The 25831-nt window shown below is 42.4% G+C and overlaps 1 protein-coding gene across 1 annotated transcript in view; it reads left to right on the forward strand.

The window, feature by feature from the left end:
• Positions 1–25831, forward strand: part of IARS1 (isoleucyl-tRNA synthetase 1) — a 97712-nt gene that overhangs the window by 60803 nt on the left and 11078 nt on the right. Inside the window, exons 20-30 of the mRNA XM_033071518.1 lie at positions 3677–3824; positions 7403–7523; positions 11227–11318; positions 11652–11729; positions 12116–12237; positions 14819–14921; positions 15034–15117; positions 19897–20071; positions 20993–21096; positions 21369–21464; positions 22269–22445. Coding sequence (XP_032927409.1) covers positions 3677–3824; positions 7403–7523; positions 11227–11318; positions 11652–11729; positions 12116–12237; positions 14819–14921; positions 15034–15117; positions 19897–20071; positions 20993–21096; positions 21369–21464; positions 22269–22445 — 1300 coding nt within the window. The remainder of the gene's footprint in view (positions 1–3676; positions 3825–7402; positions 7524–11226; positions 11319–11651; positions 11730–12115; positions 12238–14818; positions 14922–15033; positions 15118–19896; positions 20072–20992; positions 21097–21368; positions 21465–22268; positions 22446–25831) is intronic.

The raw sequence follows: 25831 nt of genomic DNA on the forward strand, positions 1-25831 counted from the left end.
AGGCGCACCGGTCTATAAGGCGCACTTTTTTTTTGCAGTGAGGCCCCGCCCCCAGCTCACCCCGTGGGGTTGCTGGCCGAGGCCCCGCCTCCACCCGGCAGCCATTGGCCCCCGGGCCCGCCTCCACCCGGTAGGGGCGGTGCCGCGAGCCACCGAGCCACCCTGGACCCGGCAGCCATGGGCCCCCGGGACTGCTTCCACCTGAGAAGGGGGGTGCCGCGGCCCCCCTAGCCCGCATTCACGCGGCAGCCATGGCTCCCCAGGACTGCCTGGACCCAGGAACGGGGCTGCTGCCGGCCCCCTAGCCTGCCTTCATCCAGCAGCCATGGGCTCCCGCGGCTGCCTGGAGCCAGGAGCGGGGTTGCCGTGGCCCTCCTAGCCCACATTCACGCGGCAGCCATGGCTCCCCAGGACTGCCTGGACCCAGGAACGGGGCTGCTGCCGGCCCCCTAGCCTGCCTTCAGCCGGCAGCCATGGGCTCCCGCGGCTGCCTGGAGCCAGGAGCAGGGGTGCCGCGGCCCCCCTTGCCCACATTCACCCGGCAGCCATGGGCTCCTGGGACTGCTTCCACCCGGGAATGGGGGTGCCGCGGTCCCCCTTGCCCACATTCACCTGGCAGCCATGGGCTCCCGGGACTGCCTGGACCCGGGAAGGCGGGTGCCGCGGCCCCCCTTGCCCACATTCACCCGGCAGCCGTGGGCTCCCGGGACTGCCTGGACCCGGGAAGGCGGGTGCCGCGGCCTCCCTAGCCCACATTCACCCGGCAGCCATGAGGCCCCAGGACTGCCTGGACCGGAGAGGGGCGGTGCCTTGGTCCCCCTGGCCCGCCTCCACCCGGCAGGGGCAGTGTCGCGGGCCTCCGGGCCCGCCCCCAGCCGGCTGCAGTGGCACTTCCGGCTCCCCCCACGGCTCTCAGCTCACACTTCCGGTTTGGCAAATTTCGCCACTTTGTACATCAGATAAGGCGCACCGGACTATAAGGCGCACTTCCGGGTTCGAGGGAAAATTTTAGTCAAAAGGGTGCGCCTTATAGTCGTGAAATTACTGTAATTTGAAACAATCAATGTGGAGTTCTAATTGTTTCAAGCTTTAGCATTTAAAATACCTAGTACATGTTTACAATGGAGAGTTACTTAAATTTAATCAAGGTTGCACTTTACAAATCAGCAAGGTGTGTTAGCAGGGTAGCACTGAGTTGGTAGCTGTAACAAGAAGAGTGAAAAGGGTTGGAGTTATTCATACTGGAGATTTTTAAATCACAGGTGATGTTTCTGTTAAAAAAAAAACAAACAAAAAACCCTGCCCTTTTTATAAATAAAGCAAAAAAATCTCAAACACCAGAAGTTACACTTCCATTATTCATGTTTTTTTTCTTTTTTTTTTTTTAATTTCTAAGAAGCTAATTCATTTTTCTGCCAGTGCATTCATTCTTTAATGTCACATTTATTTATACCTACACCCACACAGAGAGTAAAAAGCATTGCAGCCTGGGCTCATTTCTGGAAGCAGCTCTGCAATTCAGTTCTCTGCCTTTTTTGAGGCGCTTGATGTTCTCTGTTTATAGCAAAAGCTACAACTGAGGTTTTTTCCTTGGCACTGTTTCCCTGCAGAGTTACTTTAGCTTTTGCAGTACACAAATATATGTGTATGTTCTAACTCCAGCTTTGAAGTATTCTCAGCAGTAGCTTGATAAATAGATCAGCAGAAAATAGAGATGTAAGTTGGTGAAATGAATCTGGAATTGAGTAGAAAGGGCAAACAGCAGAAATAACAGCACGGTAAATTTATCAACCCAACTTGAGACTACATGAAATTTGAATCTTGAGTGAAATCTGTAAGAAGGGCCAAAACAGTTCCATTTCAGTGTTACTGAGACCTGGGCTGGAGACCTGTCCAAGCTGAGCTGTGTCAGAAAGAATTTGCTGGTCACGGTACTTCCAGGCCTTTACTTCCCTCTATTCTGGGTGAGGATTGCTGTTAGAAGTGAGGAGTTACATCCTCCTCTCAAGCTGGTCTGAAAATGCAGAAGAAATAATGCAACAACCTGCTGGTTTAGAGGGGTGAAGAGGAGATGATTTACTTTTTTTCCTCTGGCATTGTCAGCAGACTCAGTAACACTGGCTTGATCTGAGGAAGGTTTTATTTTCTGCCCAGTGAGTAACTGAGTGGCTGCAACTAAACTGATGGGACTCTTGTTTGCTTGTGTGCCTTATTTCTCTTTCCATAGAATATAAATGTGCCTTTGAATTGGAATAATTGAGGAAATTGTTCTTTTTTTAACAGTTCCATATTGTGAGGCAGGGTAAGGCTGCTTTATTAAAAGAAACAAACCCCCCTTCCCAAACAATACTACTATATCACCAAAGTGTGCCATGCAAATAATTGTGATAGAAGGAAGGTGTGGTTTAAGGATAGACTTAAACTCTAGTTTAATTTAAGGACTTGCTAGTTCATTGCCATTAATTGTTCTGTACTTCTGTAAATGTATAACTTGAATTCAGGTACGAATTCACTTGGGTGATCTTTGGGGTCCATTCCCACCCAAGCCATTCTATGAATCTGTGTTTAAAAATATATTTATTTATTTTTAAATCCAGTACTGGAAAAGCCCATTTCTGTGTTGCATTACTGTCTGTTTATTCTGGCAGCTCTATTTTTATCTATTAGTTTTAATGCAAGAAACCCTCTCTCCTGAAGAATTTATGGTCTGGTATTCTTGAATGTGCTGTGTCAAACCCCATTAAGATTTTAAAACCTCTTAAAGGAAGTGCCTGTAAAGTTATATTAGTTTAGAATCATGATTTTAAGAGCTTAAAAATGTGAGGAAATGGGTTAATAAATTTGGATTGAAAAATACCACAATCCTTAAAATGAAAAAATATTTGGTGTGGTTTTCATCTTTGGAAAATTAAATGAAGTGTATCTAAATCAAGTTTGTATTCAAGTTTTTTTGATACTTGATTAAGGCCTGGTTTCCCCTTGAGTGAACTTGATAGATGCCAGTTTATTTCTGAAGACAGAATGTTTATTTGGGGAAGAAGGTAGGATAAAGCATGAAGGCATAAAGATTTTTTTTTTCAACTCAGAGACAGCAAAAAAACTGAGGGACATTTCTGTCCCTTGTGTAAGTAGTTGGTGTCACCTGGATCCTCTGCTTTGGTCCTTCAGAACTGGCTCTGGAGCTGAGGCACACTTGTATTGTAGGAGGCACATCCTTTGATCCCTTTTGGGGCTGTCTTTCTTGAAAATGTTAATTTCTGCTGTCTTTCCCTTGGATTTGCCTGTTCTGTTTTGCTCCTTAGTTCTGCCAAAGCTTTTCATATTTGAGGAGATGAACAAGATTGAGTAGAAAGATACTGGGTAGTTGTTAAGGAATTAAAAATATTACCAAAACAGTAAGTGCCATCCTAAAGATGAACCATGCAACCTCTGCTTATTTTATACTGTGATGGCATCTGAGCATGTTAACACTTCAGTTAACTTCTATAGTAAAAAAAATTTCAATTCAAATTCTGTATGCAGCATCTTAGAAAAACTCCTGTAGCACTTACTAGTAAATAGTTTTATGTTTAGTTTGTTACATGCCTACAATACAGTCATCTTAGGAGTTTTTAGAGTGAAACCCTATCAGTATGTGCAGTTTTAAGCTTTGAAGTATCATGCTGTTATTTTGCAGGTTGTACCTGATCAATTCTCCCGTGGTAAGAGCAGAAAACCTGAGGTTTAAGGAGGAGGGAGTGAGGGATATCCTGAAGGATGTGTTCCTGCCCTGGTACAATGCTTATCGCTTCCTGGTGCAGAATGTTCAGATCCTGCAGCACAAGGTAAATGTCTGGGGGCTGAGGGCAAGGGATTTCCTGCTTCCTCAGGGTTAGAGGGAATCAGCATTGCAGGGAAATTCAGATTAAAAGGGAGGTTTGGACTCTGGAGGTCATCTGATCTTTACCTCCTTGGTCTAAGTTAGATCAGGTTGTATATTAGATTTGCTCTTAATTTGTTGTTTGCTGTTTTGTACCATGCTTTATAAGGTTGTAATCACCTGCATCTTTGTCTTCTTGACCAAACTTACTAAATAGAAAGGAGGGGAGAGGAAGGTGGGGGACTGCCAAGACATGATAGTTCATTTCTCAGATTAGACTGCTGTTGAGTTCCATTTATTTCACATCTGTGGGATGCTGCTGCACTCAGACTTGTGAAATTGGAGGTCCAGACCTGGTATTTGTGGGGTCAGGACACACACACACACACACACACACACACACACACACACACACACACACACACACTGAGCAATTACAGTAATTTCACGATTATAAGCCGCACCATTTTCACTAAAATTTTGGTCTGAACCCGAAATGCAGCTTATAATCAGGTGTGGCTTATATATGGACAAAGAATGAAAAGTTGCTGTTTTAGTTTGGAGGACAGGTGTCTGCTAAGAAAGGCAGGAGCTTCTCTTTGAAATGGAGAATGTAAACCCCCTCCCTCCAAATTATTATAATTTTGAAATCAAGGGGCTTTCAGGCAATAACATGGGAATTAGGAATAACAGTTCTTTACTAGGGAAATTAAAATAGAAATACAGTACTACAAAGAAACAAACTCCAAGCCCTGACAAAGTCAGAGTACAACCTGACACCCTGTCAGGCAGGGTGTTGGCAGCAGTCCCATTCCATGGTGGCTGCATCCTCCTGCAGTGACAGATGTGGCTCAGTTGGAGCAGTGCTCCTGTACAAGGTGCAGTTTCCCTCCGGAGCTCCAGTGGTGATGTGGAGAAATCCGGTTTTCTTCTGGAGTCCAGTGGAGAAAGGGGCTCCCTTAGTGTCCCAAAACCTCTGTTTTTATTTTGGTAATAACTGTTGGGCTCTTCCCCCTGACTGGAGCAACTTCCAATGGGATGCAGTAATTTTATCAGTCCCACAGTGGGACTCAATGGCCATTAGCAGAAAATGACTGGCTGGAGGAAGGATGGGTTGTGAAAAGATAAAGAACAATGCCCTGCCTGGTTTCAATGGATGGGCCATTAGCAGAATATCTGCCGTTGAGATAAGGATCACTGCCCCCACCCTCAACAGATGGTGATAGAACAGATACCTTTTATCACACTCTGTATTGTAATGTGCGGCTTCTAATCGTGAAATTACTGTACTTGCTGCTCCTCACCCCCTGCGTACACCAGTTAAAGCCAGGTGTGCTGGAGGGATCCTTCTGAGATGTCCTTGCTAAACCTGGGTGGGTTTTCCTGGCAATGTTTCCAGAGCAGCAGTTCCCACTGATCCTGCCTTAGTGCTGCTGCTTTTTCTTTGCTGTTCCTCTGTGTGGTGCGGCCAGCAGAGCTCCTGGCCAGGAGGATCTGTCACTTGGGCTCCAAGTTCCTCTGCACTGAGATCAGTGCTCAGCACCACACACACTGAACATGAGCAGAACTGCAAATCAGTCAGGAAAGTTATTTTCAGTAGTGGCTGCTGTGGCAGTTTCTGGAACTAACTCATTATAGGAACTTTAATTATGAATCTGCATTAAAATGCTTAACTTGGGAATACTCAGTCCTGAATACATTAGCCACAGCAAGGAGATTGTCTTCTGTAACATGACAGTAATTTTTTTTAACAGTTATATTTAAATGTAACTTAGAAAAAAAGATTCAGAAATGGAATGGAAAGAAAGGCAAATCACAAAAGCAATAATGCTTTTGACTTGTAGATTACATTTGAAGTCTACTAAAAATGCTGGATGAGTGACAGGAGTTTCTACACTTCCAGTATGAAAGCAAGATTAAAATTTCTTTCTTATAGTAATTTTTCATTAAAATTGAAGATTTGATGTGTATATTGTATAGTTTCTATTGAAACTGATGTTAATCTTTCAACTGAAATTAATGACAGCACGTTTAGTGCAGACTTTTATGGGAGAGTGGGAGCTAAATGAAAAGTCCAAACCTTGTACTACATGTACAGTTACAGTGGCAGCCTGGTCACTGTGGAGAGCTGTCATTTGAATCAATGAATGCAGCTGAATTCAGTACAGGAAACAGCTGACTTAAACAATTGGGTTTATCTGTTTTAGCACCTCTTTGGGGAAGAAAGTTTGCTAACTCCAGACCCTAATATTTAACAAATCTTTTTTTTAGGTTCCCTTGATAGCATGTATCGGACAAACTTAGATGTTACCCCCAAAATGCACTTGTTTGTCCTGTGTGACCTTTGAATTGTCTAAAGGGCACTTCATAGCTTTTTGCTGTGATCCATTAAATCTTATGATGTCAGCTTGGGGATGGAAGACTCCAGTGGAAAATCCAGGTGCTTAAGGAGATAGGTTTGGCAGCTCAGTAGATGGATTTTTTTCCTTCTAAATAGCAAAATCCTTCCTAGGCACCATATTAGGCAAAAGAATGTGTTATTGGAGGTGATAATGCTTAAATTAGATTTCATGCACAGGTTTAGACAACTTCTTCATTGTGTTCTGCTTCCTGCAATAGAGAAAGTAAAATCCCAGTGTCCTGGATCAGGTATAATAACCATTTAATGGTTGTTGTAATTTCCCCTTTAATTGTAGTTGGTTAATGACTGCTGACCTCACACTGGGATTGCTCCTCTCCTGCATTTCTTTCCTATGAATCTTCTCCTTTGTACTGTGAAAGTGGATCCATACTTTCGGGGTTAAATAATCTAAACAGATACTTTCATCTGGACTCTGAGGGAAGAGAAAGTTCTAAAGGCTTTTAAAACCAGTTGTTTAATACTGTTTGTAAATATTAAAAAAAAACCCCAAAACCTGTTTCCAACCTGTTGGAAAAATGAGGGAAAGAGTCAGAGCAGATACAGACATGGTCTTGCTTGCAAGGCTCTGCAGAAGCAGCAAAGTGATGCCATTTGCCAGATGGCTGCAAACATCAGTGCTCTGGATTGCAGCAAAAATGCACTGTGTGCATGTTGGATGCTAAAAATTCCACCTGTTTTTTCAGGTTGCTACATTCATCTGTGTTTTAATGTGTTGAAATTGTCACGTGTTCTTGAAAAAGTAACGGTCTTGTTTCTAAGCCTGCTCCCCAAATAGAATCCATCTGCATAGTAAATTCCTTAGAAATGCCTCAGATCCTCCTGGATGAAGGAGCTGTGTGAATTCAAGGATCCTGCCCTGTGTCTGGAGGCTGGGGCTCACCTTGTGCACAAGAAAAGAATTGGTTCTGCTTTTTATCTGCTTTAGCAGCCCCAAATCACTGGCCTCCTAAAGGTTGTGGTGAGGCAGCAGTGAGAGACAGGTTTGCCACAGCTCCTTCTCTTACATACCTGTGTCTGGAATTTAATGTTTGCTGAAAATAGTGGTGGCTGACAGGTAATTGGATATAGAGGTTTGATTATATACCCTGCTGACTTGGAAATGTGCTTTGTTTTGATGATAGGATGAGGGAAGAGAATTCCTTTACAATGAGAACACAGTTAAGGAGAGCAATAACATCATGGATAAATGGATTCTTTCTTTCACCCAGTCCCTCATCCAGTTCTTCAAAGCTGAAATGGCAGGTATGCATTTTTGCTCAGGTGGTGGTGTTTGTCTGGGGGTGTTTGATTGCAGAACTTGCCTTTCCATACAGAGATTCCCAAATTCCATGAGAGACTTTGATAAAAGGAAGGAAATCTTTAACCAGCTATCATAATCCATGGAATGCTTCTTTCATGGGTGTTAAGTCAGATTTTGCTGTGCTTGTTCATGGGATTTCAAAAAGTGATGAGGCTTTTTTTGTCACAGCTAATCCTGTGAGCTCAGTGATGGAGCTTGTTGCTGTAACGACGTCTGCTGCAGTGCTTGGAGCAATTAATAATATTATAATAGTCACTAAAAGACAGCAGTGAAAAGGAAGCCAAATAGAATTTGGAGAAGCTGTAAAAAAAGGAATAAAATGGGCAGTGCTCAAGTCAGCTGAATAAAATAATTTTGAGAGGTACATGAACACTGGCAATAAATTTTCCCCTAGTATAGTTCCACAGAGAGGGTTTTTTTGGAATCATGCTGTGGGAGTGTGTGCAGCAGAATGGATGGTATTAGGATAGCTGTAGGAAGATATTGTCCAGGTTTTTTTCCCTGCATGTTGTCTTTTTCGTCATCCCCTACCTCTTGATGCTCACATACATTGGGGAACTTAATTGCAAAGAGGAGATCCTGCAAGAACTCCCCAGAGTAGTTGATAAACTTGCAGATAAAGTCACCATGGGATTTGAAGAGATTTTGGTGCATCTCAGGGCTCTGGAAGCCTACATGTTGGAAAGAGGGTAGCTTTGGTGTTGCCACGCCTGTTCATGAATAAACAAATAACACCCCTCAATGCCTGTGATCTTAAATTCCCCCTCAGAAGAATTTTTAGAAGCCTTGGGCTTGGGAATGAAGGTGTTAAGTGGGATAACAGAAAATAAGGAAATAGCTAAATGCCAGATGCGAGTTCATGGGGACACAGGGCAATCCTGCACTGCTCTCATGTCTTGCTTTCCCCCCTCTGACTGCTGTGATGGTCTCTCTCCCCAAGACCAGACCAGTACAGTGAGTTTATCTTGCTGTGACAGGTAAACCAGGGCACTTGGTATGAGCAGGTTCACATGAACTCATCTAAGAACATTTCATTAAAGGAAGAAAAAAATCCTCAAGCTACCCAACCTAGCAATGTGATAAAAGCTGGCTCTCATTTATGAAAATGTGGCTTCTTCCTGCAAGTTGTTGTCCTTTTAATTTGATGGTGGTTTGTGCTGAGTTTCACATGTTGCCAAGCAGAAATAAGCAGAGCCTATGCAAGTTTATGTGCTCCATGTAAAGAGGAAAATACTCTGAGGGACAGCAGAAAATTCATTTGTGGGTTGTGAACCTGGGATCTTGGATCAGTGCAGGGTTTAAACAGAAATAATTGTAGGAAGGTGAATATGAGGGTAGGAACTTGAAATATCTGCTCTGTATTTCTGGGAGGAAGATGAAGCTGACAAAAAAAGATGTGTCAGTGACCATCTTTACAAAGTAAGAAGATCCTTCCAAGTCCAGAAGAGAGTTCCTGTTGGAAAATGACAGTGTCAAAACTTCCAAGGCAGTAGTGTTGGTATGAAATGCTGTTGTCTTGTGTTAGATGAAGATAACATCATGGGCTCATCAAATGAGTGGCAGTCTCATTTGGAGGGGATTAATAAACAGAATTTTTCAGGCTTTTTTTCAGCATAAACTCTAGATTCAGTCAGGCAGATCTTAATGAGATGCAGTGAATTTGTGTACTGTGACATGATACTCTAATCTATTTTACAAACCTGATTTGGAATTTTTTTTTTCTTTAAAAGATTTTCTACTTTGTATCACTTCAAGTAGGAGAAATGTCAGGAAGAGGCAAGGGAAGATTATAATTGTGACTGATACTGTCAAATGCTCCATAAAGGAGATAAATAAAAATAAAAATTCCTGCAGCTGGAGGTTATGGGGTGTAAGAACACACAGGTTTGAAACTGGCAGTGCTGAGGAGACCCCACTGACCAGGGAAATGCTGCAGCTGGGCTCTGCTTCTTCCATTTCATCCAGTGTCTTTTAGAGTGGAGCTGAATTTTACACCCATCCCCTATCTCTGGAAAAATGTTTCCATTAAGTCCAATTTATGGTAATTCTGCCCCAGTTTCTCCTGGCACTTGAAGAGGTGACAGTGTCAGCCCAGGTGGGGTCAGTGTGGGATTGACCTCACCTGAATGGGCTGAACCTGTGCCCTCTCCAACGCTGGGGTGCTTGAGAGAGCCTGGAAAAACTCCAGAGAGGGGGAAGAGCCCTCTGTTGGTCCTGCATGGGGAGAGCTTTGCCTTCCAGGAGTGTGTGCAGCTGGAGAACACCCAGCCCCATTCCCAGGATTCATGGAAAGTGGCACAAATTACATTGTGTTGAAACCTGATGTCTTTCAGAGGTGTTAAAATTCTGTATTAAAAATCAATAAGCCTTATTAGGCTTTTATTTTCTATTAAAGTGACCAATACAAGCACTTCTTTTAGTAAAATATCTTTTCTCCTAATGACTGAAATGAAGTGTGTAGTGTCACTATGTATCCATGGCTTTTCTCTGAGTAACAGAAAAGCAGATTTCACAATTGAATTGCAACTATTGAGAACAGAAATGCATTTTCTGTAGCTCTTGTGAAAGTTACACTGTCCCTGAGGGGTGGGATTTTTGATTATTTTAAGATTTGTTTATAATGGGTCTCCTAACTAAATAATGCATAGCTGGAGGAGAGGGTAGGATTTTTTAGGAATACAAATTCCCCCATAAATAATGTCTTCCCACCATGGTGTGAATCTTCTGGGCATTTCCTTTTTAGGTTTAAATCCCAGTTCTCTGCCTTTAAAAACACTTCTGCTTTACAAAACACAGTGAAAAATGTGGTGGAGCGTTTAAAGCCAAGATCCATTTTACTCAGTAGCTGCTTGATTAATGAAACTGCTTCAGAATGGAGCTCGAGAAGCTCTTGGCTTTTAGAGAAGTTAAATACAAGTTTTTCCTTAGAAAATTGAGTCCTGTGTAAGGTCCATCTCCCTTATCCTCCAGTTTTCTCAGGAGCAGCTGAAATTTGTTTCCCTGTTGTGTAGTGATGTTGGTGATGACCTTGGTGCTGGCAGCTCTCCATGATTTCAGTTACACAGAACTTGAAAATGCAGCTCTGTTTATCTCTTACCTCATCAGCCTTGCTGCTACTTCACATTTTAGCTTACCCTGTTACTTAGAGAAATAGCGAAAAACTGTAATTAATTCGGGGAGACTTGGTTGAAGCAAGTGTCTCATTTTAAATCTGTTGAACAAAAGAGGGAAGCGTTGGCAGTAATTAAGAAAATTTTATTTTCTGGTTCTGCAATAATTTCTATTCAGCTTGCAGTGCCTTAGCTGTGTTTGCAGCATGTGCAAATGGAGGATTTGCCCAATCCCCTGCCATTAATAGTCTCTTATCCACTATCCTCTTTACCAGTCAGATAAAAGCATAAGGCTCCCATAATGTCTGTTTGCATGGGATTAGGGAAGCAATTTGGGAGGGGGGGAAAGTGTTTGTCTTGAGCATGAGAGTGATGCTGTGCATATTCAAAATACAGCTGTAAAATGGTCAATATTTAGTCACTTTTTGGAGCTTTTTGCTGTGCTTACCACCAGGACTGTAAATGATGATGTGGTTTCTAAGTGAGGAGCTTGCAGAGGGCAGATTTTACCTGCAGGACCCATTTTCCCTTGCAGCTTACAGGCTGTACACGGTGGTGCCTCGACTGGTGAAGTTTGTGGATGTTCTGACCAACTGGTACGTCAGAATGAACCGCAGGAGACTCAAGGTAGGGATCAGCTGCTGCACTCCTGCACTGGCAACAAATCCTGGCAGTCCCTGCTAATGGGATTCATGGCAGCTCCACAAAACATCTTGGCTTTAAATGCTGTCACTTTGTGCCTGAGAGTGGCACAAAATTTAACTGTTTTCTCTCCCCTCTGCTTTGTGGGAAAAACCAATGCCCAATAATTTTATTGCACTTGCTCACTGGAATCGACCAAAGTTAATACAGTTTGGAAAACAAATGTATTGTATTAACATAGGAAACCTTTAAAGCCTATTAAAGTGCATTTCCTGTTCCTAAAATCGCTTTTTTTTTCTTGGTGAATTCTTCATTTAGGGTGAGAATGGGACTGAGGACTGCATTATGGCCTTGGAAACTTTGTTTAGTGTCCTGTTCTCCATGTGCAGACTCATGGTAAGGGAATTACACCCCACTCTCAATAGCACTTTAAAGCAGTTAATGTAAAAGCATCTTTGTTTAGCACAGTCTATTTTCCATGTTTTCCTTCATCTGCTTATCTGCCCCATGGTAGAAAAAAGAAGGCCTGTATTACCTGATTGATAAGGACACATTATAATTTCTTCCCTGATGCTCAAAAATAACATTTAAATATCAGGCAGGAGGTAAATAAGTAGTATGAATTCCATTATTTATTTCAGTCTATATTTTGAATAATATCTCAGTTGCAGACACTGTTTAAGCATTGTTTTTGCTGAACTGTCCTTATGTAATTCATGGTATTACTGATTCATAATGTACAAGCAATAAAGGAAAGCTGGTGATTGAATGCAACATTACAGGCACCATATACTCCATTTATCACTGAGCTGATGTACCAGAATCTGAAAACACTCATTGATCCAGCCTCGGTCCAGGAGAAGAACACTGAGAGCATCCACTACCTCATGCTCCCCCAAGTCAGGTAAGAGACAGCTCTTAGGTGGCAAAATTGGGGTTTGGTTGGTTGTTGGGGGATTTTTGTTCATTTTTGGGTTTGAGAGGTTTTTTTTTTTGTTTCACAGTATAGTGCTCACTCACTATAACCTGCATAAGAAACCCAGCTGCTTTAATAATGTAAATATTCCTTTGTCTCTGAAAAAACTTTAGGATGCTAGTGAACATATTTTCTGTGAGCACAGAATGTTTATATTTTGATTAAGATCTGATGAATTTTAGTCTCTTTGCTGTAGGAGAACATTTCCCTTGCAGTGCACTTCACACTCCACCGTCAATTTTAGCTGGGAATTTTCCCTCCATATTTAGGCAGTAGATTTGTGTTAGCTTAAAGGACTGGAGATAGGAAGGAAAGCAATTAGGAAGAATGCCTGTTTCCAATTCATAACATTTTCTTATGGTGGGCAGGAATATCCTTTTTTACTCCTCAAACCGTGTGTTGGCTCAAAGCTGTAATGCCTGACTGTGAAAGGCCTGTGAAAGGATCAGAGAGATCACTGGTATTGCAGTGGATTAAATTCCTGCATTTAGTTCCTGCAGCACTGTCTGCTCTGGGTATCTGAAAATAAGGGAAAAATCTTCCCTTCAGCATTGCAGCTCAGTGTGAAAACCTTCAAGGACAGGGGACCTGACCTTGATACTTTACAGTTTAAAAATTTAAACCTTCTCTAATGGTGTATCTTTTTATGGCTGCTGCATGCTTTGAGGAGGGTGTATGGTCTTTGTGAGAGCTTTAATAGTGAGAGTTACTGCAACAGGGAGCTGGAGATTGACATAATGATGGTGCTGATTTTCTGTTCCCTGGGCAAGTGCTGTGAAGAATATGTAATCAAGGAATGCCACCCTCATCAGGGAGCTGCCAGGAATAGGTTTGGGCTGCTGTAGAAGGGAGTCAGGGAAGGATGGGGAGCTGTTTGCAGGGACTCAGTTCAGGCATGGGCTTAGCACAAGCATTTTAAAGTGGCTTAGTCACTCTTCACTGCAGTTAGTGTTCACTTGCTGCTGCATCATGCAAATGTGGGATGTGTTTGAGGCTTGCACCACTTGTCTCTGTATTGCATTTTGTTTGGGTTTTTGTCTGTTACTAGTTTGTGGAATTTATTGGATCCCCTGTGTATCAGTTGTTCCCTTGTCCCGTAGAAAAAAGCCTTTCCAAATCTAGAGTGTTATTGAAGTTGGAATTTCACCTGGAGTTGCAAAGCACATCACTGCATTTACTTTCAAAGTTTTTGTATACAGCATAAGGACAATATTGTCTGTTAATAGGAAGAGAGATTTTTGGATGCAGTTACAAAAAATACTACTTTACCAGTATGGAGAGTGGAGATAAGAAGGACTTGGCCACTTCCACAGCTAAGCTTGACTCAACACCTGTGTTAAAACCCCACCAAGGTTGTGCTTGGTTGCTCAGTGTCTGAACAGATGGGTTGCATTAAATTTTTTGTATTGGCATTCAGTCTTTGAAAAATACTCTCATGTTGTGGCTCTGCAATGTTGTTTAGTGATATTGAAATACTGTCACATAATCCTGTATGAAGGTTTCTGGGAGTAAAATACTCCATCTTGTAATTTCCACGTTTCCAAGTTGTTGGAGGATCATCCTCAGGAACTGGCTTTTGAAAAGAAAAGCTTCAAAAGAGGTAGAACCAACTCAAAGCCATAATGCTGCAATGGGCATATTTCAGTTCTAAGTTTTGCTTCACCAGCTCTGTTTTTCTGGCCAGTCCTTACTGGGTTTTCATCCCAGTACTTCTGCTCCTTAGATTACAGCAAGTATCTGTGTTCATTTCATTTTATTAATATCTTTTTTTTTAACCAGTACCTCTGCTCTTGCTCTGATACCTGAGTGGTTTTAAAGGAGCTGCCCAATTAGTGCATCTACTCAAATCAGAAAAAACACATTTTCAGAACATTTCACTGCTTGTACATTTGAAATAAGATGTGAATGTCAACTGCCTCAAAAAAAAAAAGGCCTAAAACTCATCCCAAATCCTCACCCCTACCCATCCCCCAAAAATGCCAAAAGGCAAAATAAAACCCCAACCCTGCCTTGCCTCGATGGAAGGGTGTTAAAATTATTGAGCCAGGAAAGATGTTAAAACTCTAAAACATCAAGCTCAAATATCTGCAATTTCTGGAGAAGATGATGAATTGAGGTCCAGGGAATTGTTGTTACAGGGAATTCATTGTTGCTATAAGTACCCTATTTATAATATCTTGCTCCATCTTCTTATGATATTATTAATGTAAATTGTACTTTTTATTGGCTATTACTAGAATAGATTGTATGACTCAATCCTGCACCTTATGAGAGGTGCTAACAAAAGATGTAAAAATAGCTCTGCTATTTGTTTTCAGCGTGTTATTTCCTCCTCATCTTCTCCACAAAGACAGAGGAGAAGCCTGTTTGTTCATTTTTCAAATTGCCCCAACCAGGGCATAATTGAGTCTGTTGCAGGAAATGTCAAGGAAGGGGGTAAAATGTTTTCAATCTGCTCAAAGAGATGTGATGAAAATGAAGCAATTATAATCTTTCCTTTCTAATCTAGGGAGGATCTCATCGACAGAAAAATTGAAAGTGCCGTTTCTTGTTTGCAGTCTGTGATTGAGCTGGGCCGAGTGATCAGAGACAGAAAAACCATCCCAGTCAAGGTTAGAACACCTCACATCTCCTGTCATACCAATGTGTAACAGCTTTGTAACTTTGAGATAAACCTGGGGAATCGGAATAGTTAAGTTTCAGTTTTGGTTTTTTTCCCCCCAGTATCCTTTGAAAGAAGTAGTAGTTATCCACCAGGATCCTGAGGCTCTGGAAAACATCAGGTCTTTAGAGAAGTACGTACTCGAGGTAAGAACATCCTGTTTGAGGGGATTGTGTCTCTTGGTTACCTGAACAACCTTCCCTGTTGAGCATATTAACAGCTCACAGGTGAAATGAATTTCCAGGAGAGCTGTAATGAAAGGGGATACGAGTGGGTGATGTGCCAAAGTCAGCTGAGTGTTGAGAAATACTTAATCCTACAAACTAACCACACTGGACTGGTAGAATCTGACCTGTTTGCATTTTCTAAAGCCATGAAATCCATCTTTGGGTCAGTGACATAAAATTCTTGTTCTCTTCACACTAAACACTGGCAGTACAGGATCTGAAGAGGTTTTCTCTTGTGTAGAAATGGTGTGGCCCTTATCCTGTGCCTGTTCTTGGCAGCTTAAGGATTCTTTCTTCCCTTCAGTGAGGTATCTGTAACTGCAGGTCTGCTCACATACTTAAAATATGCCATCATGTTGTGGTTGAGTTGCCATTGTCAAGGTCAGCTGCTTTACCTTGACAAAGAGAACAGAAATGTGCATCTTGCCAAGAGGATCAGCTCACCTCACTTGTCTTGGTGAGGGCAGCCATATCAGTCTGAGAATTCAGGAGATGAAGCACAGGAGCACCTCTGAAACTTGTGTTCTATAATATATAATATTGTATATTATATGTTATATAATTCCAGCAACACAAGCTTTCCCCAAGCCTAAATACATGTCTGTGGAAATTCTCTCAAAATTCTGATGGGGGAATGAGCACTGGCTCAGGAAGTCACAACTCAGTGCCCAGGACCTCTACATCAGTGCTGTATGCTGCTTGCTTTTAGTTACTCTGGGAGTTAAATGCTTAAGAATTGTCCACTAGAGGAATTTTAATTAAAAAATAGTAATTGATTTGCAAGTGGGACTGTAAAGTTTTTCTGTCATGTTAACTTATTGATTATTGCTCTTAGACTTGGCAGTTACAATCCCTCACTTCAGAATTGCTGTAGTTATTGTTAATTATAATAATTTCAATATCTGAGTCTCATTAACAGCAGTATCCTGTGAAATTTAGGCTAATGTCTGTCCCATTTTTTGGATCTGAGAAATGAATTTGTAGATTCTAGAGAATCTAGTTTTAAGGGAGATGAGTTTTGCTTGCTCAAATTATTTCTAAAACAGTGGTTGGTAAAATTTGTTGTCAACTTCTACAGCTAATGAAAGATAACAAAAGAAGCTAACAATTTTTTAATTATTATGTAATTGGATTGTACATTAGTATGTTTTGATTTGTATTCCTTTGCTACTGCAGACAAAAGTGTCTCTTCTGGAGAGATGAGTTAAACTCAGATGCCTTTGTGGAAGCACAGACACAAAGTACTGTCTATTGTCCTGGTTTTATTATGTGTCTTAAAATTCAACAAGCTGCTGCTGGAGCTTAGTGTGTGTTTTATTGTACTGCATGGCAATCAATCCTGTTGTTTACTGGATGGTGCAGAGCTAAAGAGGTCAGTGATTACAGCCAGACTGGGCAGCATTGCTTGGGCTGCATTTGCAGCTTTTTTCATCAACCTCCTGCCTATTCAGAGCATTAGAGCCTTCAGTGATTGCCAGGAGTAAATTTGCAGATGCCAGAGGTAATGGGTAAGGAGAATTACACCATTTAATTTTGTGTAGTTGCTGACAAAAGAATTGTCAATTGTCAATTCTTCAGAAATTTCATTCATGGCTTTTGCAGAAGGAGCTGTAGTCTTTGATCTGCAGTGCTGCTCTCTCATCTTCAGAACACAGCAAGTCATTTAAATAAATTGATTTTAATATTAGAACTTTGCAGATTGTAGAGTTGTCATGCAAAAATAGCCAAGCTCACAAAGTGAAATAAACCCAGAAGGCTTTTAGCAACTGGACACAGTTGCATTTTACTCATTTCTGTTTGAGGCCTTTTACAAGCCTGGGTCAGGACTTCTCTTCCCAGCTGCTTCCAAGGAAAGGTTTTCTCTGAGTAAATTTAACTCTGTGCACAGTCAGAATCTTGTTTCCATCCAACCTTTGTATTCCCTCCAGCCCCCAGCCCTGTATAGGACTGCTGTAAAACAGAGAAAATTGACTTTTCCATCAAAGCTGGGGACCGAGCCTGTGACAGGGCTCAATTATCTGACACAGGAGCTGTGGCTGGGGGGCCCAGCAGTTTTTAATTTCTTACACTATTACATAATGAGTACTTTCCTTTTTAGGCTGCCTGCTTAGAGAGCCCAGTCCAGCTGAAGCACAGCATTTCTCACATTGCTGTCTCTGTTGTGAGGACTGGGCATAGCTGGGGCACATGGCACCAGTTAAAGGCTCTTGTATGTTCAGGCATTCCATGTACAGCTCTTCCAGCTGGTCATGGGAAGGGCTGGTTGCCTCACTATGCCCACATGAGACTTGAAAGATGTGTTAAGGACCTAATTTTGAGTAATTAGGAAGACAAAATTAAGAATTCTTTTAAGTCAAAGCACTGAGACTGATGTAAACAGACCTGAGATACAGATTTGCCTGTTTTTCTAAGACTCATTCTGGGTTTTTAAATGGATAATGTGTACAAAAGAATGATTTCCTAATCTAATTAGTACAGAAAACTTGTCCTGATGGAGTTGGCTTCTCTGTGATTTATCTAATCGGGCCCAAAGTCATCTTTCAATTTGTGCTATTTTTTGAATTATTATGTCTTTTCCCCCACGAGGTTGTCATTTACAACTTGTGGGCTCATTTCCAGCAGCACCCCATTGAAACTGAATTTCTGAAGTGTGTAATTTTGATTAGATTTCCTAAAAGATGTATTAAACAAAATTAGATTCAGTTGTGTTCTTGGCTCCTCATGTGAGTAGGACTTCCTAGGGAATTAGGCTGTAGCACTGAGGTTGTATTTAAGCATTATTTCTCAGTCCAAATATTTGGCTACTTGCTAATCCTGTCATGCTGATGCTGCCATTTACTTCTACTTCCTAAATGCCTTGGAGCAGTTTGTTTGCCAGGTGCACCTGGTGATGCTGTAGGATGGTGATGGGAGCTCTCACCACCATCCAGGGGGCATTAAACACCAAATGCTTCAAGTATTGGGCAGCCTGGCAGAACCTGCTGGATTGCACTAAAATGTACATGCAGGTCTGTGCCTTGTGTTTTCCAACCCCAGTCATATCCCCCTTCAGTTATGTAAAGCTTCCCACAGCACCACTATATTCCTTCAGATATGGAAAAAAATCTGCACTTGTACCTCAGAAAAATGGGCACACACATTCCAGCAGTGCCTGGGGCCCCTCCTGAAGTCCATGCAGGTTTTATAGAGCTGTTTTGGCTACAGGGCACAGCCAGGAGCTTTTCTGAGCAGGGTGATTTTCTGTGCAGTGAGGAGCTGGAATGAACAGGTAAAAAGGAGACAAAATGAGGCCATTTTGTACAACCTACATAACAACCGTGAAATTGGTTATGGTTTCCTGGCTCAATGTGTACTGAAAGGACTGTTCCAGCAGAATTTTCCCTCCTGAGTTCTACCAGGCCATTGGCTCCACCACTGCACACAGAGGGAATGTGTAGGTGGCTGGGAGGTCCATGGAGGTCTGTTGCTCCTATGGCAATTCCACAGAGATTTCTTTGTTATCCAGCAGCTCTGTGAAGGGTGCCAGGGACAACAACTCCCTGGAGAACTGGCCAGAGGCTGGGGTGTTATGGGGAAAAGCAAGGGTCGTAGCAAAGGAGGAAAGAGCAATAGGTTACAAAGGATTACCATGGGTGCTAAGGGATGGGATCACTGAAGCCTTTGGGATAGCTCACCATGACAAGGAGGATGTGCCCACCTAAGGGGCATCTCTCTAGGAGGATTGGGATAAGCTATTCACAGCCCATTCAAGGGACATCCTTTGTCCTGGTTTGGAGGACAGGTGTCTGCTGAGAAAGGCAGGAGCCTCTCTTTGGAATGCAGAATGTAAACCCCCTCCATCCAAACTATTAAGGGTCTCAGGCAAAGATAAGGGAAATAGGAAAATTAAAATAGAAATACAATATTACAAAAAACAAACCCAAAACACTGACAGAGTCAGAATACAACCTGACACCCCATCAGTCAGTCAGGGGGTTGGCAGCAGTCCCATTAAATGGGGGCTGCAGTCCCCGTGGAGTGACAGATGTGGTTCAGTTGAAGCTCCTGTAGAAGGTGCAGTTTTTCTCCAAAGGTCCAGTGATGATGTGGAAAGCTCTGATTTTCCTCTGGAATCCAGTGGAAAAAGGCTGCTTTGGTGTTCCAAATGTCAGATTTTATCTAGGTAGGAAAGGCTTGGCTCCTCCCCCTGGCTGGAGCATCTCCCAATGGGATGATGTGATTTTATCAGCCATGCAGTGGGACTCAATGGCCCAGTAACAGGAGATATCTCCAGGAGGAAGGATGGGTTGTAGAAAAGCTAAAGATGACTGCCCTAACTGGTTTTACCAGCTGACCCATTGCCAGAGAATACCTCCCATGGAGATAAGGATCACTGCCCCACCTGGTTTAACAGATGGTGATAGAATACAGACTTTTGGTCACATCCTGTATTGCAACCTAAGACATCCTTCTAGGGCAGGGCCATCGTCCTCCACAGGAATGGGGTCAACTCTTAAAGCAGTTGTGAGGGGGAAATAAAAAGGGCTGTTGAGCTGGGGGCTGATTTGAGGTGTTAGTAACACAGAACTGCTGCTGGAGGCTGAGGCTGGGCTCTGCAGGGAAGGTGGGATCAGGGTTGGGTTTGGTGCCCAGAGTCACCCCCGTACAAGCCTTGCACGTTGCCCGTGGCCATTGCTGAGCTGTGCTGTGTCCCTGCAGGAGCTGAACGTGCGGGCGCTGACGCTGTCTGCGGACAAGGCCCGCTACGGGGTGCGGCTGAGGGCCGAGCCCGAGCACACCGTGCTGGGCCGGCGCCTCAAGGGCGCCTTCAAGCCCGTCATGGCTGCCATCAAGGAGCTCAGCAGCGAGCAGCTGGAGAGGTTCCAGGAGACAGGTCGGTACTGGGACAGACCTCTCAAGGGTGGCAGTGTGTCCTGCTGTGGGGAGCTTAAGGCCTGCTTCCTCTGATTATCCCTGTTCAACTCTTACAAGGAGAAAATTGGAATTTTTAGTTCCAGTATTTTTCTGACAGTACATTAGAAATGACCATAAACACTGATCTTAAGCTGTTCTCCTGTTAAACTGTTCCTTCCTGTCAGAGGAGGTTTAGGGTTGATAAGAGGAAAAGTTTCTTCCCCCAGAGAGTGTCAAGCATCCCAGGGAATGGGCAGAGCCTCAAGGCTGCCAGAACTTCAGGAGTGTTTGGACAACACTCCCAGGGATGCACAGGGTGGTCACAGCGATCCCTGTGGCTCCCCTCCCACTCAGGATGTTCTCTGATTTTAAGTGCTACTGTAAAGCCAAGATGAAACAGAGAACAAACTTTCTGTGAGACTGAACCAGATTGGAATGGAGTATTTGTGCAGTAGCTTTTATGCTTTTAGAATAAAAGCTACTGCACAAATACTCCATTCCAATCTGATTCAGATTCCAGAGCTGAACCCAGATTCCAGAGTTACAAGTGGGTGTGAATTTTGCAGCTATATCTGTATAGTGAACTGCTTAAATGGAAATTTCGAGTTGGTGGAGTATACACGTTATTTTTAAGTTTTATTCCATTCAGATGGTTCCACACAAACAGTTGCTGAAGAACTGTGTTTTAGTGAGCTCTGCTGCCTGGAGAAGTGCTTGTGTGAAAAATGGGGATGTGGGATAATTCAGTGCTGCTTACTAGTGCTTAACTGCTGTTTGACTGCATTGCCAGTATATGCATTGCACATGTTTGAAGTCTGATACTTAGTTAAAGCTTTCTGAATTTCAAACTGGGGTTTTTACTTGGATGGTAAGAGATGCTCTCCATCTGCCAACCCTGCAGGCAGCATTGTTGTGGAAGGACACGAACTCCATGGGGAAGATCTCCGTCTCATGTATCAGATGACAGAGGGATCTGCCCAGTTCGAGGCACACTCTGATGCTCAGGTATTTCATTGCTTATTTCCTGTCTTCCCTTTTTTGATTAAGGGAAGAGTTCCTCGGGAAATAATAGGAAAATGGTGAGGTGAAAGCTGGCTTGGGTTTGTTAGTTCAGGTAGTTCAGCACATTCCAGGAGTGTGTGAATCCTGGAGCTGTTCAGTGCTCTCTCCACCATCGTATTTTATACGCGAGGAGCTCTCTAAAAGCATCCTGAGCTCCTGAGAGTGTTACTTCCACCTTGTTTTCAGTTTGTCACCTGTTCTCTATGTGTGCTCAGGTTTTGGTGCTGCTGGATGTGACCCCAGACCAGTCTATGGTGGATGAAGGAGTTGCCCGGGAAGTGATCAATCGCATCCAGAAGCTTCGCAAGAAGGTGAGTGACCACTGGGGTGGGACAAAACATTTTCATTTCCTCTTCAGCAATCTGGGAAGTGTGCAGCAGTCTGCATTTTTAATTAAACATGAAGCCCCCTGTATCATTTACTCCTCATGTATGACTTTCTGATTGGATCCCCTTGCAAGAACTCTAAAGGATGCGTACAGAAAATTTTCCTGGGACATATTTTTTTGGAAAAGATATCTGTGTGGTTAAGGCTGCATAAATCATAGATTCATAGAAAAGTCTGGATTGGAAAGGATCTTTCTTCAGCATAAGAAAATGTTTGCCAAAATAGATGTTTTTTACATTATATATATATCTTTTAAAAATCGGTGTAGATTATATATGTGTGTGTGTATATATATGTATATATGTACATATACACACACCTACGTAGTGTTTTAAATATATATATATCCACACCTATGTAGATTTATATATTTTAATGTTTTTTACATATATAAAACTTAAGATGATTTATTTCTGTATAAAATATAACCAGGAAGGAATTCGACCATGAAAACTCCCACATGTTACTGGATGATTTATTTAAATTTAATTCTGTAATGACATAAGGCCATAGTTTATTTTCACTGTAATGAATATCAATATACTTAATCTTGCCTATATTCCCATGTTTTAAGATTCTTGGTGCTTTTGCAGAGGGGTTTTTTTCCTAAGTCTCATTTGAAAGCTTTTAACCATGACTTGATAAATATTTTTTTTTTAACTTGACAAGAATTCCTCTCTTGGTTTGTGATCCTGCTGTCAGTAATGGTGTGTCTGTATGTCCTGCAGAGGAACCTGGTCCCCACAGATGAGATCTCAGTGTACTACAGGGCCCTGCCAGAGGGGGAATACCTGGACACTGTCATCCAGCAGCATGCTGAGTTCATTTTTGCCACAATAAAGGCAGACCTGAAGCCTTACCCGGTGCCTACCTCAAAGGAAGTTCTCATCCAGGAAACAACCCAAGTAAGGAGGAAAAAAAAAAGCACAGCTTGCATAGTTCATCTTACTTGCTTTTAATCCAACAAACTGCTCCAGTTAAAGAATAATGGAGTCAATATTTATTTGTGGGATAGAGCAGATACTGTTTTCTATTTATAGAGTTCTGTAGTAGTCTTTTTTGTTTTATAAAAGAAAGGAGTTGGGTTCTGTATGCGTGGTGTTTTTGAAAATCAAGCTGCTTGGATACCAAAGTAAATAACTGAGGCAGTTGTTTGTCTGAACTTAATACACAGTTATTTGTACTTGGATTAGTGTGTTGTTTGAACAGCCAAAATGTTGTTCTGATTTTTTTAGATTAATAGACTTTTGTATTAGAACTACTCCTTTGAGGCTAAATTTGGCTTAAGACCAACTTGTTTAATATTTAAGGATGGTTTTTCCTCTGCCCTGTGTTGCTGAAGTTGTCTGTTGTAAAAGTGTAGTTTCACAGTTCAAATCAGCAGCAATTTCTATTGTTTTCTTTGATTGCTTCTTCTGACATATTTGATGATAGTTTTGTCAAGATTTTACTGAAACTTACTCTATCCAAAAGACTTTCCTAGCAGAACTGAGAATGAACAATTCTTCAATGTAAATGTCCTGCTGGACCACAAAGATTAATTCACACAAGAGTGTAGGATCTATCAGACTTGAAATTTGATTTACAGGATGGCTGGGAAGGCAGGGAATAGCTGCAAGGAAAGGGCTCATTTCATCCATCTTAATAGTGTGTGTAAGGGAAATGTTTTATAGTTATTAATGGCACTTCTGAAATTGTACAGATTTGAAACAAAGCCCTGCTTTGGCCTTTTTTCAAAACTATCGGTTTCATCTAATGATAAACGGGGAAAACACTAAGTAAATACTGTGGTTGAGAAATCACTGAACATCTTTAAGTTTCTTCTAAGAACTTGTTTGATACTTCTGATGGACAGTTTGATGTAAAGGCAACATCAAATCTGAATTAGAATGTAAAAGCTGGAAATACAGTGCTGGGAAGCACCTTCTGATTGTGCCTGCCTCAGATCACCTCTGCCTGACCTTTAGTGCTGGTCAGTGTTGCTTTCCATGAAAACTTTCATGCCTGTGCAAATATGGTTCCCCCCATCCATATTTATTTTACTCTTACCTAAATCTGTTTTAGTATATTTTAGCGAAGAAAACCATCAAGGAAAGAGTGCATTGGTTTAGTTAGAAATAATACTGTGTGTGTAGAGACAAAATCCTGCCCCAACAGCAGGCACCTGACCTGGTTTTTATGGATAGAACTGATGGCTGTCATCTGGATGTCAGCAAAAACCAGGCAATCCTTTCAGTTGTGGAGATGATGAGCTGGTGTGTGACCCTGGCAGAGGTTTGTAGGTCAGGCCGTGCATTTGCACAAATGTTGAATTTCCGACAGAAAATCTACAGAAATCTTCACTAAATAACTCTGTTCTACCAACCAGTTCTGTGGGGCTGTTAATAGCTCAGTTTAGAGAAATGCAGTTGTCTCATTGTGGACATCCAGCTGAGAGGGCCTCCTGCCACCTTGAAACCTTGGCAGGGAGGGTGTTTCAAACAAAACCAGGAGCAGGGAATTGGGCTTTTTCTTCTCTCTGGAGAAGGCTCCAAGGCGAGCTCAGAGCCCCTTCCAGTGCCTAAAAGGGGCTCCAGGAGAGCTGGAGAAGGACTGGAGACAAGGGATGAAGTGACAGGAATGGTTTCTACTGCCATAGGGCAGGGATGGATGGGATATTGGGCAAGAATTGTTCCCTGTGAGGGTGGTGAGGCCCTGGCACAGGGTGCCCAGAGCAGCTGTGGGTGCCCCTGGATCCCTGGCAGTGCCCAATGCCAGGCTGGGCTGGACATTGGGACTTGGAGCAGCCTGGGACAGTGGAATGTATCCCTGCCCATGGCAGGAAGAGTGGAATGAGATGGTCACTAAGGTAAACTTCCAACCAAGCCACTCTAGGATTCTATGAAATGCTGCAAGTCCTGAGGGGCTGCAGTCTGTGTGTGGGAAATGGAGGCACAGAAGAACAGAAGTGATGCACTTGTTCATTATAACTTTATTTTAAGGAGTCTCAGTTACAGAATCATAGGATGAGTTGGGTTTGGGAGGGGACCTTGAAGATGATGTAGTTCCACCCCCTGCCATGGGCAGGGACAGTCACCCCAGAGGAGCTCCTTGTGGGGGTACTCTGTGCCTGCTGCAGCCTTTTCTGTGCTTATGGGCTTGATGTGCCTCTGAACTGTTTGTCACACACTTAGACTTTAAAATAGATGTTGCAGAGAGAAACAGATGACTGAGATTTCAGTGCAACTGTCAAGTGCTCCTTGAAAGTCTCTGTTGCTGGGCCTGCAGAGATGGATTGCTTAGGGCAGGTGCTTGACTCTGTTCTGCTGCAATTCCTTTGTCACATCAAGAACAGTGACGTGAGAAAGCCCTTCCTGAGAAATCCTCTCATGTGAGTAAGTTAAGTCAGCTGTGACAGGATCATTGCACCAAATTTCTGGAAGTTATTCAGAGGAATAACAGCAATCTGCTTGATGTTAAATATATGTGAGGACTGGAACAAAAATGAAATGCTCTCTGTCCTTTTTACATTTATTGTGATTACATTCAAGTCATTACTTCTGGGAAATTATCCTGGATCAATTTTTGATACAAGGCTTTAATTCTGAGCTCCTTTCCCAATGACTTGCTCCAAGCCACAACAATAACAACAAAAAAGCAGCTTCTCAGAAACTATTGGGGCAGAAAAGCAGGTACTTGAAAAATTAATTTTGAATTATTGTATAAATGGATAAACACAGAATGAAATTTAATGTTGTGTAAGTGTTTTTCCCTACTTTGTAATAGGACTTCAGAAAAGAATGACACTTGCAAATTTGTCTATCACCCTTTGGACTGTCTCTTGCCAAAGGCCATCTCTAAATTTACAAAACAAAATGGCTTAAATGGCCTTTTAGTACCAGTTGTTCATATGGATGATTTCTGGATCTTTTTTGGAAGGTCCATGTTGGATTTCCTGGGGTGCCTGGAGGTCTGACAGGGTCACTGCTGGTGAGATACTCAAAGGCTGGTGGTACCAAGGCAGCTGTGACCCAAGGGGTTCTCTGTGCTCCCCCAGGAATAGTGGAGGCTTCTCCAGGCAGTGACTGAGAGCAGGGCACTCTGAATTTCTCTGGAACAATGTTCCTCTCAGGCAGATTTGCTTTGGGATTGTATTTTGGGAGTGTCATCACTGCTCATCACTTGAGAAAATCAGGCTGTTTATTCCCTGCTTTCCTGACATCTGGTACAGGCAGATTCATGTCTGAAGCACTGCCATTGAAAGGAGATGTGGGGAAAATTCCTGTTTTATGGTAAATCTTGTTTAGTATAA

This window comes from Catharus ustulatus, chromosome 13 (assembly GCF_009819885.2).
Source record: "Catharus ustulatus isolate bCatUst1 chromosome 13, bCatUst1.pri.v2, whole genome shotgun sequence".
Classification (NCBI taxonomy): Eukaryota; Metazoa; Chordata; class Aves; order Passeriformes; family Turdidae; genus Catharus; species Catharus ustulatus.